The sequence below is a fragment of the Lepidothrix coronata genome, unplaced genomic scaffold (genome assembly GCF_001604755.1).
Source record: "Lepidothrix coronata isolate B3197 unplaced genomic scaffold, Lepidothrix_coronata-1.0 Scaffold67, whole genome shotgun sequence".
In the NCBI taxonomy this organism is placed as follows: domain Eukaryota; kingdom Metazoa; phylum Chordata; class Aves; order Passeriformes; family Pipridae; genus Lepidothrix; species Lepidothrix coronata.
The window spans coordinates 1,620,154-1,636,243 of NW_016690247.1; the positions used below are offsets into that span (position 1 = coordinate 1,620,154).

The 16,090-nt window shown below is 39.7% G+C and overlaps 1 protein-coding gene across 1 annotated transcript in view; it reads left to right on the forward strand.

Annotated features, from left to right (window-relative positions):
• FAM135B (family with sequence similarity 135 member B) overlaps nt 1–16,090 on the forward strand; it is a 107,238-nt gene that overhangs the window by 66,159 nt on the left and 24,989 nt on the right. The window contains exons 6-10 of the mRNA XM_017818267.1: nt 2,105–2,258; nt 4,934–4,983; nt 9,370–9,525; nt 11,616–11,689; nt 15,443–15,597. Coding sequence (XP_017673756.1) covers nt 2,105–2,258; nt 4,934–4,983; nt 9,370–9,525; nt 11,616–11,689; nt 15,443–15,597 — 589 coding nt within the window. The remainder of the gene's footprint in view (nt 1–2,104; nt 2,259–4,933; nt 4,984–9,369; nt 9,526–11,615; nt 11,690–15,442; nt 15,598–16,090) is intronic.

Here is a 16,090-nt window from a genome sequence, read left to right on the forward strand (position 1 = left end):
CAAAGTTGTGCTGCTAATATGGAATGCCCAATGGACGGGTTTATTGTTTTGTTTTTCTTCTTCTTTTTTTTAATAGTGTTTCTTTCTATGTTTTGCCACTAAGTAAATTGTTGCAATACTCTCCCTGTGCTTCAATAATTTGATGTATCTGGTCTCTCAGAATTTTAATCAATTCAGCTAAGGATAAATTTGATAAAGTACCATGAGAGAAGCAGAAAAACACTAAATAACTCAAAACTGAACTAATTGAGTAAGATTTTAAACATCTTTAGTTCACATAATTTTTTAGCCCACCTGCAGGTGCATTTTCCTATTACATTTTATTTTTAGTTTGCAACTATAGTCTATGCCAAGAAAGGCTGAAAATAGACCTATTAAAATGTAGTCATGCATAACACCATGCTATACCATTGATACAAACTATGAAATTAGCTCACATTCTTCCTTCTGTTCATCAGTGTAGCATTTAAACGCCAGATTAACTTAAACCTAAAAAAAAAATCAGCAATGGATTGTAAAAGAGGGCATATTTTCATGACATTGTACATCAATTCACTTCCAATTTTCTATTGTTTCAATAGAAGCATCATTTCTTTATGCTCCCCTTTTCTATAATCTGTGGTGAGAGTAAAAAATATTCATACTGAGGCTAGAAGTTTTGAAACCTTTGAAAAACAACCAATTCCATAAATTATTATCAGCCATCTCTCTGTGGGTCTAGATGAGCAGTTCCCTTTGTGTCTACCACAGAATGCTAATTAACTTCTTGAAGATTTAAGTGAGAAAGCTCAGGAGAACATCCCAGCTCAAGCTAAGAGGTTCGAAATACAGGTTTTAGGGAAGTCAAAGGGAGAAAATTGCAGGACCTGCATCAGTATGTGGTTGGTGAAGCTTCTCTGTTGCTCCTGGAGATGCACAGATATTTGGACTGTCCAAAAAGGCAGTCAATACCTAGCTGTCATATAAGAATTGTATTCTCACCCCACCAAGTGACAAGAGTGGTCTAAATTTCAAATTGTCCATGTTTCACAAACCCATGGATTAATAAGTTGTTTTACTTTAAATCTAAACATTACAAATTTCAAATATGAGTAATTTATACAAGAATAAGAATTTTTTGACAGTCGTTAGAACTTCTGATTTATGGTGCCCTAATGCAAACTCATATTATGTTCTAAGGATAAGTGTGTTGTTTGGGAAATGTTTGTGATAACATGCTGTGATCTGTCCAGTTGAATCTTCCCACAAGAGATATACTGATACAGACATTGATCCTGTAGTAAGGAATGGCTCATATTTGTTGACAGGATGGCAATGCCATCTGCATTTTTTTTTTCACTAATACACATAACAAAGCAAACCATGATACCATCAAGTGACAACCTTTGCAGGAGGGGATAAGAGGATATGATGGAATAGGAAAGTGAATGCAACCAACTTCATAGTCCTTTCCACCCCTTCTCCTCTGCCAGAGAGGGTGTGTTATGAGGAGAGACATTGGCTCCACAGTGGGACATGTGTGATGGACAGAGATAGATTTCTCTGTTGGACTGTTTGCTCTGAGGGTCTTTTCATGTGGCAACATTACTGGGACCTAATAGTTTTGTTATGGTTTGGGCAAAATTAATGTGTGGAATTAGATACTATTGGATAACACATCTAGCTAGTTAGGTGACTGGGAGGTTGGGATGGTTAAAATCTCTCTTTGTGGCCATCTGCTTTATTAGAACTATAGAACCACAGAACCACAGAATCAGAATGGTTGGAAGGGACCTTAAAGACTATCTAGTTCCAAACCCCCTGACATGGGCCAGGTTGCTTCAAGCCCCATCCACCCTGGCCGTGAACACTTCAGGGATGGGGCAGCCGCAACTTCTCTGGGCAACCTGTTTCAGTCCCTCAACACCCTCACAGTAAATAGTTTCTTCCTAATATCCAATATCTTTTAGTTTAAAGCCATTACCCCTTGTTCTATCACTATACACCCTTGTAAAAAGAAATGAAAGGCTCTCCATAACTGGGGTTTTGTGGAAACCTCTAGCACAAGTTGAGACCATGAATTTTAATCTCTGTATTTTATTTTCTTGATATTTTTGCTTCGCAGGGCAGCTTTTATGTCCCATCTGAAAACTGCATGCAGCATGCATACAAATGGCATAAGGACCTCTGTCTTCTGCTCCTGAATGCTCAAAGAGGACTTCACACGTATTACACCCTCATAATGAATGAGATTCCTGATTTACCACAGCTGAAGTTGGGTAAGTGAACAGACATTTAAAATCACTGAATATTTTACAGTGCTGCATTATCAACATGCATTTCAGTACCAAAATTCTTGGGTTGTTTAGAGAATTAAAAGGATTTTCATCTCTATTTTCTGATTAGTATTTATTTTGGCACACTGTCAAAATAAATCCTCAGCTTAGATGGATCCTTTTATAGGATGTGGCCTAATGTGTAGAGGGAGAAAATATTTTGATAAATTTCTCAAAATACTTGCCTTTCAGTGATTTTTGGCCTCAGTTACATTTTGAAAAGTGGAAATTCCAGTTCTGAATGTCCATGAAATCTAGGGAAGACTTTAACATAATTTTTTTCCTGAGTAAACATTTTTATAAAATTGAAAAGAAAAATCTGAAAGGTGATATGAGTGGTTTTGAATAATATTCTTTTCTTTATAACTCACAATGTATTTCTCCCCTGCCAATTACATCTTGCTTTTCAAAATTATTCTGATTTGCTTCCTAATTCAATTGTTTAATAGATTTTCTGGTTTTGGCAGAAGATTTTTTTGGCTGGTCAGGCCTGTTAGGTCCAATGTGAAAATGCTGGCTGGATTTGCTGCATGGAGCTCTGCAATTTGTGTTTAGTCATCTTTGTAATGACAGCATGAGCTCCTATGCAAATGAGAGACATTCCTGACTCATTCCTGCTCTCCCACCTGTTTCTTTGAATTCAAGAACTGTGACCCATAATTTCACATCTGCATTTTTGAGCCGTTGTGTTTCTGTGTGCAGGTTTTGAATTATCAGTTTGTTATGTTGCAGAGATAATTACATTAGGAGGGTCAATTGCATTGGCCAGCAGGTTTTAAAAGGGAGTAAAATGCATTTTCCAGTATAGTGCTTGTATACAAGAACCATCAAACACAATGCATTATGCTTCACACACTTATGGACTTGATAGCTCCTATTTTCCACTCCATGTCTTGTTTCCCAACGTATATTTCCCTTCAAGGTAGCCTGAAAGTCATAGATAGGTTGGTAAGAGCACATAATGTGTTACTCAATACAGCTACAAGAGGAAAAAAATTACAGCATTTTAATTTGGAATTTATTAGCTCTCAGACAGAATACAACATGAAACAAAACTCTTGCTTCATGCATCTGGATTATCAGGCACATATAATAAAAGATTTGTGGCTCACTCAGGCAGGGTTATAGGTTGGGAGATGTAAGAGTTATGTTTCGTTGCTTGACCACAACTCCAGAACTGCCCTAGAGCACAGACAGGTTTTCTAAATAAAATTTGCTTGGATTTCAAATGATTACTGGTACTGTGACAGGCACTGCATTTGCAAATGTACTTCTTGCAACACATGCAAATTTGCTAAATGCAAATACCCTTTTTAGCCTCTTGAGCAGAGTGCTATTTGTATCATTTTATTCACAGTCTGAAAACCTACTGAAGATTTGATTTTAAGGCTGATCTTCTGACACCTGTTGGAAAACTCAATAAAATCATGGGGTGTAAGATTCATGCAGAGAGATGAACGTAAATCAAATTTTTATATCTGTCTTCTTGCAACTATTGGGGTGAAACAGGCCCATTTAAAAATATGTTATCTAAGATAGGTAATGCTTTCTACTTTTGGGATGACATGAAATGCACCTTGTAATTGCTATATTTATCCACTGACTAGGGGAAAAATGTAAATGACTCAGCTGTAACTGCTGTATTGGTCAGAATAATCTCATCATAGGTTTCTACAGAAGTTTAGGACAAATCCAAGACTATAAATCTCTACACACGTCCTTAATTATTTTTTTCCTAGCTCCCTGAGTAGTATATTAAAAAAAAAAAAATCTTAGTTTAGACATTAAAAAGGGTAACAATTATTTCCCAAATTTTACCAGCTAAGATTAGGTCTTTTCAAGGTGCTCTGATCTTGGCCTGTCTTTTCCCATTTATTAGTACTATTTCAGAAGAATCATTTGGGGACTGGGCAGGGGATTGGCTTGTTAGTTGTTCTGCCTTGTTCCTGCCTTGTTTTTTCACGGATACTGTTAGAAAGTTCCGCATTGCAAAATCAAGCTGCCAAAGTTACAGAGTTGATTGATGTCCTTCTTTGCCTTATAGTCCACGGTGAATTTAAAGTGGTGTGTCCCTGTGCTGGATTCTCTCAGGACTGCATCAAAACACTGCTCCGTGATGTAGTAATGAGGTGCCTCAAACTTCCCAAGGCAGTGCAGAGATGCCCAGTCTTTTACTAGTCAGGCATCTGGTATCGCTACACAGTCCTTTGTAACATACCAGGAATCACCACTTTTTGCACGTCATTTGCTCAGACTTTGCATTCAGTTCTGCAGTTGGTCATAAATACCAAAGGCTAATAAGAAAACTCCTAGCAAAAGAGAGAGTAGGCAATGAAAAGCCAAAAAAGCCAAATTCTGTTGTCTTTGTCTTCACAACAACAACTTCTACTGGTCTAGTGGTCTAGGTTTCATGAGCAGAAGTTGCACCTGCATCAGTACAAGGTGGGTTGTGGAGTGCCCAGGTCCAAATAGGAACTTGCCTGTCAGGCAAGTGACAATTGACCTCATGAATAAACATGAGGTCATAAATTGACCTCACATGAATAAACACCAGAGCATTAACATCTCACGTCTGCTGTTCTCAAACCTGATCTCTTTCTTTGTGTTTTTTTCCCCAGAGGAGCTATCTGTGGAAGAGACGTTGTCCCAGCTTTGTATGGAGCTGCAGGTATTTTCTTCAGCAGAATCTGCCCATAGGTTTTTCAGGTCCATTTTTCAAGTGCACTGAGACAGGCCACTCACATATCAGAGCTGGGAGAAAGGAAGTTTGGTGCCATTAGAAAGTTTGTTTCTCTTCCACCAATTATTTCACATCATTTTGATTAGTCACGTACAAGGTGTTCCTGTCACTTTTAACAAGTCACCAGCTGGATTACTCTAACATCCTTCAGTGAGCCTAGTCCTGAGTATCAGTATGAAGAAAAAAATTATTTGGGGTAGGTTGCAATTACAGTTTTTCTGCTGACAGGAGAAAAGATGCCTTGGCAGGTTGTAAAACCATATCTTTTCAAATAAAAATACCTAAAAGTCAAGAAGGCTCATGGGAGTAAAAAAGTTATTTTGGCACAGAAGTGACTGAACTACTCTCTTGAACTTGCTTTCTGCCAAGTTTATTTCAAGTGAGACATAGACAAGTCATCAAGGGTGACAGGGAGGAATGCAAGCACCAGCTGATCACTGGAAAAAGTGTTTTAGAATCAGACATTTAATAGATATTATTTATCATAGAACCATAGAATCATTAAGATTAGGAAGGACCTCCAAGATCATCAAGTTCAACCTCTGACCAAATATCACCATACCCAGTAAACCATATCACAGAGTGCCACATCTACTCATTTTTTGAACAATTCCTGTTTTGTTAACTCCACCACTTTCCCAGGGAACTGAATTTGATAACGAAGGAGGAAGATGAGTCCAAACCTAACAGGAAGTCCATTTACACTCCTGTTACAAAATGTGGGGTAATGTTTGTCACCCATGACTTAAAAACTGTTTGAAATTAAAAATTTATTAGTTTTAAGTCCTAACTTGGATACTTTTCAAGAAATCTCATTTCATATAAAATTGATTTACAAAAACATAAGTTATTGGGCTCAACTTTACTAGATTTAGAAGCTGTAAGAGTATAGGACAGACAACACAATCTAGAGTCTCCTCTGGACTGATTTTCTATGAGTCTGTGAAAGTCCAATTTGCCTTGGCATACATCAGAAAATGGCATCATTAATTTCTCTGTATTTTCTACTTCCTGTGCAATTTTTCTTCCTGAGATCTTATTGACTTGTTTTGCATGGCAATATTAATAAAACCAGTCTGCTTTGACTGGTGCTTGAAATCTGACGAGGAAAGTGTGGCAACAGATAGGGAAACAAAACAGCCAGAACAGCCGGTTCTATAGGTTTTCCTGTATGCTGGAAAATGTTTTGCCTTAGAATCATAGGATGACAGCTTTCTATGTATCTATTTGATTATAAAGACAGTGAGTATGCAGGGACTTGATACAGAGGTTGAGACCTTGCACAATACTGGTAGGACATAGGTGCAGCCCTGACCATCACTGCAGTGTCAGTGCATGTACCTCTGTGCTGTACAGATTAGTATTGCAAAGCTCTCCCAGTATTTTGCCTCTAGGGATATGTGAACTGAAACCATTTTTTTTTTCAGTAGAACATAAAAAAACAGTCATTTATAAAGGAAGAAAAAGCTATTAGAACCCATACAGAGAGAGGCCTGTGGGGTTAGTCTCCCATTACCACTGTGTTACCAGAGCCAGGTCCATTTTTAAAATTAAATTAAAAAAAAAAAAAAAAGGAAGAAGAAAAAAAAGTGAGTTTAACCTGCCATGACTTTGTATTCAACTCAAGAGCACAGCAGATACTCAATGCGGGAGAAAGTGGAAGGGAAATAGTTTTTCAATTGTGTGATTGATTTATAAACAAACAAGGAAAAATAACTCCTCAAAAAGCCCTGTTAATTTGTTTTGTGTGACAGCATTGTTAAAACCAGACTGTCCACCAGTGTGGGTTTTGAAAGATGCAGCACAGGGCACAGACTGACAACAGATGTGTGGATGGAGTAAGTCACAGCTGGTGATCTTTTTAATTGCTGGATTTTAGTCTGAGAAACTGAGTCCCTGGGATTTGACCTGTGTGTAGCACTGCAGTGGAATGATACCTTAAGCCCCTAATGTTTTTTTTTTTATTTTTCTAATACTTGTGAGTTTTATAAGTAGTGGAAGTAGACTCTAAAAGCAGCATCCCTCACTCCCTCCCTTGTCCCTTTCCCTCTAGCACCCTTAGTTTACACGTTCCTTAACCCTCTTACCCCATCCTATGCTCCCTATATCACTCCTACCCCCAAATACAGCAGAAATGTTTAGTCTTTTGTCAAGGCAAGGCCCAGATTGTTTGGAGAATGTTTGTATCTTGGCCTAAACCACAGAACATGGTCAAAAACTGGGTGACTATGTACCCTTTTTGCTCTGATGAAGATGAAGATGGGATGAACAGAGGGTCCTGAAACACACCTCAGACCTGGGACAGTCCAGAGTAAAGGCCACAGGGTGGACACGTTTGGGATTGGATGGATGGTATTATAAAATGTAACATCTCAGGCACGGCCTGCGGGCATCTTGTAACATCTTTGCCTTGGCATAATAAACCCTTTCTTATCTCACCCCTAATTAACTGCTCCGGGAGATTTTTTCAGCACCTAACTCCCATGGGAACAGAAACAGGCATTGTCTTTTCCTTCCTCCCTTCCTTCCTTCCTTCCTTCCTTCCTTCCTTCCTTCCTCTCTGATACATTCAAAAGTTTAAGAACCAATAAACTTGAAAAATAGCCATCACAAAACTATTCCTAAAATGACTTGCATTAATAATGTATCTTCCTTGAAGACTGAGATTTCAGTTTATGATGTAAGAAAGTGGCTAAAAAAAATTAAAAATTAACACTGAATCACAGCATATAAAATTGGGTGCCATAAATAAAGTAGTTCCCTGACTCTGCAAATGGAAACGTTTGGGCAGAATGTTTTGTTTCCCAGTATCTCCCTGATTTTTCTGGTACCCGAATGAGCTTGTGCCATTTTGGACTAGTTTTTGAAATAGAATAGCATCCAGACAATATAAACATAGTGACAACATCTGTGTTATCAACACACAAATTTTCTCTGCTTTTCTCACACGCAGACAATTTGTTTTTTCGTGGTTTAGTTTTCAGTGTCATAAATCTGAAAACTATCTGTATAATAAAATGTGAAAATAACAGGCTTTCAGCTGGATTGCAGTTCTAACTGAAAGAAAGACCTGGTGAAGAGCTGATTGTGATATTTGGTATTATTTCTGGAGTATTTCTGGTGTTATTAATGGTTTCATGGAAACATGTAGGGACCCTGGGAATAGATGAAGGCTCAGATCTGTTCTCTCTGTGCCGAAACATGGAGATAAAATGCAATTTCTGTCTCTCCTTACATTAACAATTATAAACACAAATTGAGAGAGTTGGGGTTTTTGGGCCTAGGGAAGAGAAAACTCCCAGGAGACCTTTTAGCACCTTCCCGTAACTAAAAGGGTTGCAAAAGAGCCGGAGAGGGACTTTTTACAGTGGTATGTAGTGATAGGACAAGGGGATATGACATTAAACTGACAGAGGGCCGGTTTAGATTAGACATTAGGTAGAAATTCTTTACTGTGAGAGTGGTGAGACACTAGCACAAGTTGCCCAGAGAAGTTCTGGATGCCTCATCCCCGGAAGTGCTCAAGGCCAGGTTTGCTGAGGCTCTGAGCAACCTGGTCTAGTGGAAGGTGGCCCTGCACTCAGCAGGAGGGTTGGAAGGAGATGATCTTTAACCAAACCCATTCTATGACTCTGTGATTCTAGAAAATTGTGAAACAGGAAGCCTGATGTGCAGAGACTTTGCTGCCAGCACGAACTTTCTCACTGCAAAGCTTTAGCACAGAATTGCAGCCCAGCGCTGGAGGGCACTCAGGGTCCCAGCATGTGTTAGTGTGAGAGAGAAGCAACAGCAGACTCTTGAGATGTCTGTTTTCATCATGTGTTGAGGACACAGTGGTTTGGGTTTGGGTTTGTTGTTCATTTCCTCCCCAGTTGCCCATCTGGTATCCTAATGTGACATGGCTGAGAGGGCTCGTTTTGCTAAGAGAACCGGGCCGTGGTTTAGTATTTCAGAGCATCCAGCACCATCTGGTGGATAATTTGGAACCCACATTCTTTATTTTTTTTTTTCCCTTGGTTACTACGTCTGAGTAAAGTGTCTGCAAAGACTGAGTCTGTTCTCACTTCTTGCTCTCCAACTGGGTAACTAAGAACCTTTGCACTAAAATATATGGCTTTTAAAGAGTAAAAGAAAAAGCGTCACCAGATTTATTTGGAGTAAAATAACTCAAAATGGTAGCTTTAATAATACTACTACTAAATCAAGAGGAATTTTTGTTATTGCTGTTGTTCTTAAAAGGACTTAATCCGACATAGGAACTGATTCTTTTTCATAGCACTGTCTTGATGTCAGAATTTCCTTTCTTTCCTCCAGCTGCTGAGCAATCCAGAAAAGATAGCAGAACAGATAAGCAAGGACCTTGCCTGGCTTTGTTCTCACCTCCTGGCCCTGTGGACCCAGTTCCTAGAGGTGGCAACGCTCCATCCAGAAGTCACAGCTTATCTGACTCAGGAACATCACATGCTAAGGGTAATGTTAAGCAAGTTCAGTAATGGTCATCACCTAACAGGCATTAATACTTTATCTAAATGTATATTTCCAATGCAATTCTGCCTCTATGAGTATTTATGTGAAATGGGATAAGCAGGACAAGAGGTGAAGCCCAGGATTTGAAATTACAGATTTCAATTTCTGGAATGAATGCTGTTGCCTTTGTGTAACCTAGTATTCTATCTAAAATGAGTGCACTTCAAGCATCAGCATCAGACATAGAAAACGAGGTGGGTGGGAAGAGGTAGATATCACCTGTACTTGTCAGATATCCATAAATCATAAACATTTGTTTTAGAAGCCACAAACATTAAAGTGACAAATAACAAAAAATATGATTTTATCTCAACTACTTTCACAAAACTGCCACGAGGAATATAAATTTGTTCTCTTCTCTTTGTCACATATATATTTTTATATATAGCTATTTGCCTTTCTTCCAGTGAGGTGCACACAACAAAATACTAATATTGCTGATGTTGAAATTTCTTCTTGTACTTGGTAATAAAGAAGGCACAAAAGCACTTGTGATTTGAGTTAATATTGTCAGATCTGCTTGTCTGATTAGTTCAGCAAGTGCTTTGTCCTCCATTAGGACGTTCTTGGTTATTGACCAGACATCAGTTCAGCACATCCCCTGAGCTGAACTCAGTCTGATCTAATCAGTAGAGAAAAGGGTGGGATTCACCTTGCTTAGCTTTAGAAGCATATAATGAAGTATTGACATCTCAGCTTACGTTTTTGCTCCTGTCAAAGTCACTGGAGGTCTGCTGACTCTCCAGAGTGACCAGAACAAACCTCCAGTTTCTCTCCCCAGGAGCATGGCTGAGCTTGCAAAAGTGTGGCATAAAATTCAGGAAGAGGTGAACGAGTGCCTTATGCTGAAACTCCCCTGGTTAGTCTGACTAGGTCTCCCTTGACTTTGAGAGGCCCTGGGTGCCTTTCAGCCAAAGGACCCAACTCTATATGCTCCCAGCTCCAGCAAGGTGAATCCCAGCCTGTGGTTTCTTCCACTGTTGCCTACTGCCTGCTTGACCTTTGTCAAATTACATACCCTTGTATGCTCCACATAAATTGTTCCTTCCAATATAAACTGTGTGTAATTATACTTTTCCACCTCTGGAAAACAGTTTAAGAGCCCTAGATGAAAATTCCTACTATTAAGATACAGTTTTTTTTAAGGGATATTAGTCCTTTTTTTCAGAAAGGCCATTTGTTAAAGCACAGCTGGGGTTTAGGGAGATGCTGAGATGCTGTGACATATGTTTTTTTCTGCCATTTTCTGTCACTGTAACAGAGGTCACTTTTACAATTACTATTAAGAATGTATGGGCTGCAGTTTAACTGCTCAGTACATTTGATTGCATATTATGCTTGATTCATTTAAACTCAAAGCTTATTCCAGGGCAGATGACAGCACTGAGTTTTTTATAGCTTATTTCACACTCTGTGCTCTGCCAGCCACTTCAGATCCATGGCTCTTTCGTAATTGATTATCCAGCACTGAACAGATCTAATGCCCATGAAGGGGTTTGAAGAGCTCTCATTTTGTATCATGACATAGGTAGCTGTGCTTCTGCAATGATAGGGCTTATTCTCCTCTGGACTAATATGTATGACTTCCTTTGCTGTCTTGGTGGTTTGAAACTCACTGTGAGTGACTGCAGATATTCCCATAGAAGAGACAATCAATTGTTCTAATTTAGTTAGTTGCTCGACTAATGCTGTATAATTTGGAAAGGAAGAAATTTTCCCCACTTTAAGAATATGAGGGGAAATGGTAAATTTCACAGCTTTTAGAAAAGTAGTAGAAGATGTAGATAACCAAATTTTGATTTATTGTCAAAGGACACTTCTTACCTCACAGCAAAATATGCAGCAGCACCACCTGTTCTGTGCCAGACTAGGGAAGTGAAGCAGAATTGAACTCTTTGTTTTTTTCTGTCAACAGAATGATGCTACCACGCTGAGGAATCTGGTCCTGACAGTCACTGTTTTGTTATTGGACTTGTGGTACTTGGCATCTTTCAGCAGATCTTTTATTTAACTTGTGTGTCTCTCCCTCTCAGGTGAGGAGATTCTCAGAAGCCTTCTTCTACACTGAGCACCAGAAACCTGCTGTGCTCACATTCCAGGAAGGCCTGTAAGTAACCCATTAACCCTCCCCTGTCACTGGAATGATTGAAAATTTACTTTAAAACATTTCACAGTCAAGACTGAGGTCTTTTTCTGCTGGATATGGAGGAGTTTGGTTTGAGAGAAGTCACTAGCTCTGCTTTAGCTCCATACTGTAAAACCATTGAAATGAGTTTCAAAAGTAAGTGACTCTGATCAGGACCCAGAAAGAATTAACTTCAAGCTTCACACACACACACACACACAGACACACACACACACACACACACACACACATATATATATATATCCCTTTCTTCAATTAAATTCCTGAACCAAATGCACCAGATCCAGCACAGGTAGTTTAATGGGAACTACTGGGAAGAAATAAATCTTAAAATTTACAGATTTTCTCTCTATGATCCCTAATATACATTTTTGGGGTAGATAGTCATGGATTTCTTTTAGTGTTTAGTCCAGCCCTATTTTCTATAGCAGAAAGGATCCACAGCCAATGCAAAGCTGTGGATGTTCAGTAGATGCAGCAGTGGAGGGCAGGAATGGGGAATACCACTATATTAACAGGAGAAAACATGGGTGTGATATGAGTTCAGGGCTGTTAATGAATTGGTCAAGAACCAACTGTAAAAAACAGACAAGAAAAACAAATGTTGAACTGGGTTGCATTCATAAAAATATGCCCTAAAACATTGGCAATGTAAGTATTTCCCTCTGCTGGACATTTCTTGCTTGCAACCAAGTAGGGGAGCATGTAGAGCCAGTTTTAAACCTGCACCTGGGCAAATTTTGCCTTTAGTTTTAGCCAATGATCCCAAGTGGAGCACATGGACAATACTCAGGACCTGACCCTTGAAGGCAGAGTTCAAAGATGCTCAGATTTGAATTTCTGAGTAATGAGGAATGTCCAGACTATTTGTCTGCTGAAACAGCCTGTCAGCATGGAGGGACCATAGCACTGCCAGTGTGCAAACCCATCTTTCAGAAAGGGTTTAAAGGTCATGACATCAGGTCCTGTCATGATTATGAGCCTTAAGTGAGCCATTTGCTTCTGACCCAGTGCAAAGAAGAAAATTGCTTTCTCACAGCTGTCACTGAGGACATTAAGACTGATTCAGTGTCGATGGAAAGGGCCATGACTTCATTAGTGGGTGAGTGGTACCAGGCTACCTTGTTCTGCCAAGTTAGAGCAGCAACAGGGCTGCAGGTGCCCAGCTGCTTCACTTGGTTCTCCCACGTCAGGATTTTATTGAGCTGTGTACAAGGAAAATCCCCATGTCAAGATCCTGGGGTGAAGGCACAGACACTTATGGCCCCATTCAAAGAAACATAACCCTGCACAGGAGGAAGCCTAATTGCATGAAGTGCTTTTATTTCTCCAGGCAGCCACAGAACTAGCCTATTTCCTACATATAAACATAGTGTTTTTCTTAATGATTATCAAGGAGACTGAGTAAAAAAAAAAGTAAAATAGTTAAAAAAATTAAAAATTGGTCTGTGTAGCAAATTTAGTCTATACAGGCCTTGTGGCAGAGTCATGTTTTCTTTTTGAATTTGCTAGATGATAGAGCTGGAAAAACAGTCTTAACTGTCAGAGTATTATTAATGTTGTGGGTGGCAGTAGCGAGTATTAATTGGACTCACAAAGTCTCCAGCTGAGATCGGTGCTCAGTGTGCCAGGTCCTGTACAACCACCTCAAGCAGTAACAGTTTAGTCCCTCAGTTCTTTCTTCCTTCTTACTACACAAGAGCTGGTTTTTGCCTCCTATACTGTTATGAGTTTGTGTGAGGCCGTGCACCTACATGTCTGATAGCATTTGACTGGTTAGACTGAAGAGGACACACCATTTCCAGTATGCTGGGTATGGCCCAGTGTGGAGGTATCTGTCAGGTGGTATATCCTCCCTCCATTTACAGACAAAAATGCTTTTCTTCACTCCTTTTAATAACAATTATTCATCTTTTTCACAAGGGCATGTAATAATCAGACGGGGTAATGGCTTTAAGATGAAGGACAGTAATTTCAAATTAGATATTAGGAAGAAATTCTTCCATGTGAGGGTGTTTAGGCACTGGAACAGGTTACTAGAGAAGTTGTGGATGCCTCATCCCTGGAAGTGTTCAAGGCCAGAAGTTGTGGATGCCTCATCCCTGGAAGCGTTCAAGGCTGGGTGGGGCTCTGAGCAACCTGGTCTGGTGTTCCTGCCAGTGGCAGGGGGTTGGAACTAGATGATCTTTAAGTTCCCTTCCAACCCAAATCATTCTATGATTCTATTAATTAACATGTCAGTGATAAAGTTATCATGGTGCTAAGAGTTAACTCCAAACACCCAGGTGTTACTGCCAGCAAGACTGATCAGTTGGCTGTTTGAGGCTCCTATCTGAGTCATGTTTTAGCAACCAATGACTTGTTTATCTCCGAGGAAAAAATTACCTGTCAAGAAGAAAAAATGATAGATAGCAATAATTATGATCTGAAGTTGGAGCGGATATGCTGCTCTGAATGAATTATTTGTGTCTGGACATAGGAATCTTCCATTCTGGCATGAATTACACACCTGCTGTATGAGTTTTGGTTCAAAATGTGTAAAGTGCATTTTTACAGTTAACTACCACATGATAACCTGCCTTTTGCCAATGCTAATCTGAAGTATTGCCACTGTGTTGTCCTATGGGATCTGTGCAGACTTACTTTCAGCTGACCATCAAGCTTGTTGCCTTCTTCTTTGTATTTGATGCGTCCCTATTGTTTTTGAGACAGATGTTTAAATAAGAAAGCTCATCAGGACTAAAAATTATTGTATTTACCATAGCTGAACACACATTCCTGTTCCAGTTTTAACTGATGAGAGCCTGGTAGCACTTTGTGTGGCCCAAATGATAGAAACAGACAGGGACCTACAAGAAAGCTGAAGAGGGACTTTTTACAAGGGCATGTAGGAATGGGACAAGGGGGAGAGGCTTCCAACTGAAAGAGAGTAGGTTTAGATTAGATAGGAGGAGGAAATTCTTTAGTGTGAAAGTGGTGAGGCACTGAAATAAGTTGTTCAGAGAAGTTCAGGATGTCCTGTCTCTGGACTTGTTTAAGGCTAGCCTGAGCAACCTGATCTAGTGGAAGGTATCCATGTCCATGACAAGGGGTTTGGAACTGGTTGATCTTTAATGTCCCTTCCAACCCAAATCATTCTATGATTCTATAACTCTAGCTCTACCAACAGACAGTGGCATCTTAGCTCTTTCAGATGTGTATGTGTGTGAGATACCACAGTGCTCTGAAGTCTGGTACAAGTGAGACAGAGGACCTGCCATGCATCTCCTTGGCTTTGTTCCTCCCTGTACTGCTCAACCAAATTTTCGATTATTGCTTCCTGCATCTGGGTTTTGAAACCCTGACTTTAGCCAGAGTGACAGACCTTGTTTCCTGACCGGGAAACCAGCTGAGTGATCCAGTCCCAGTCAGCAACTGTGACCCCTGGGAGGACAGCAATGGTTTATGGCAGCTAACAGGAGCCTGTGGCAGTGGCAGCTGGAATAGTTTCAAAAATGCTGAGGTCTTCAATAAGGGATTGTGCAAGTTGCAGCTATTTCTTACTGAGAGATCGAATTGTCCTAGGAATGTTGGGTATCTCCCATCACGCGTCTTCCCTCTCCCTTTAAGGACATTGACTCTGTCCTCTGCCTTCATATTGGGGCTTGCAGGAGTGATGGAGAGGCAGCACAGTAACTACTCAAACCCTCAATTTGTTTTGTACTTTACTGCCAGGATCCAAAGCCACGCACAGATTTCTACAGAAATTCGTAACTCGGAGTATTTCACCAGCATGCCCCCGCTGCCGGCAGAATGCCTCGACATCGACGGGGACTGGAACACTCTCCCAGTTATCTTTGAAGACAGGTACATGGATATGCCTTGCAAAGGTGAGTGAAACACCACAAGGTGCAGCTTCCTGGGACAGCTTGAACTGAGGGAGTTTTGCTGTTCCAGCTTGAGATAAGTCATCTCACATCCCTTGTGCTGGTGATCTTGGAAGAGAGTGTGACTCCCTAAGTAATTCATCTGAATTCTTCTGTTTTCCATAATAGAAAACTAGAGTATTTCCTTCATATTTTTCATCTTCAAAGTAAGCTGTTTTGTTAAAAGAGCTGGAGGCGAAATCTAGAAAGAAAACCACATTGTTTGGATTTTTGTTATAGTACAAATTTAAAGGAAAAACACTATGACTGTTATCCCCACTGTGACATCTAGTGGTAAGAAATCTCAGAACAAAAAACCACAATTTCATTGTGAATCCCAACACTTTCCTGAAAGGCAGTATTGACTTCCAAAAATATTTTGCCCTTGATTATCCAAATCAAAATTTTTAATTAAGAAACTATTTAGCTATGTTAATTTTTTAGTAAAACCTCAGAC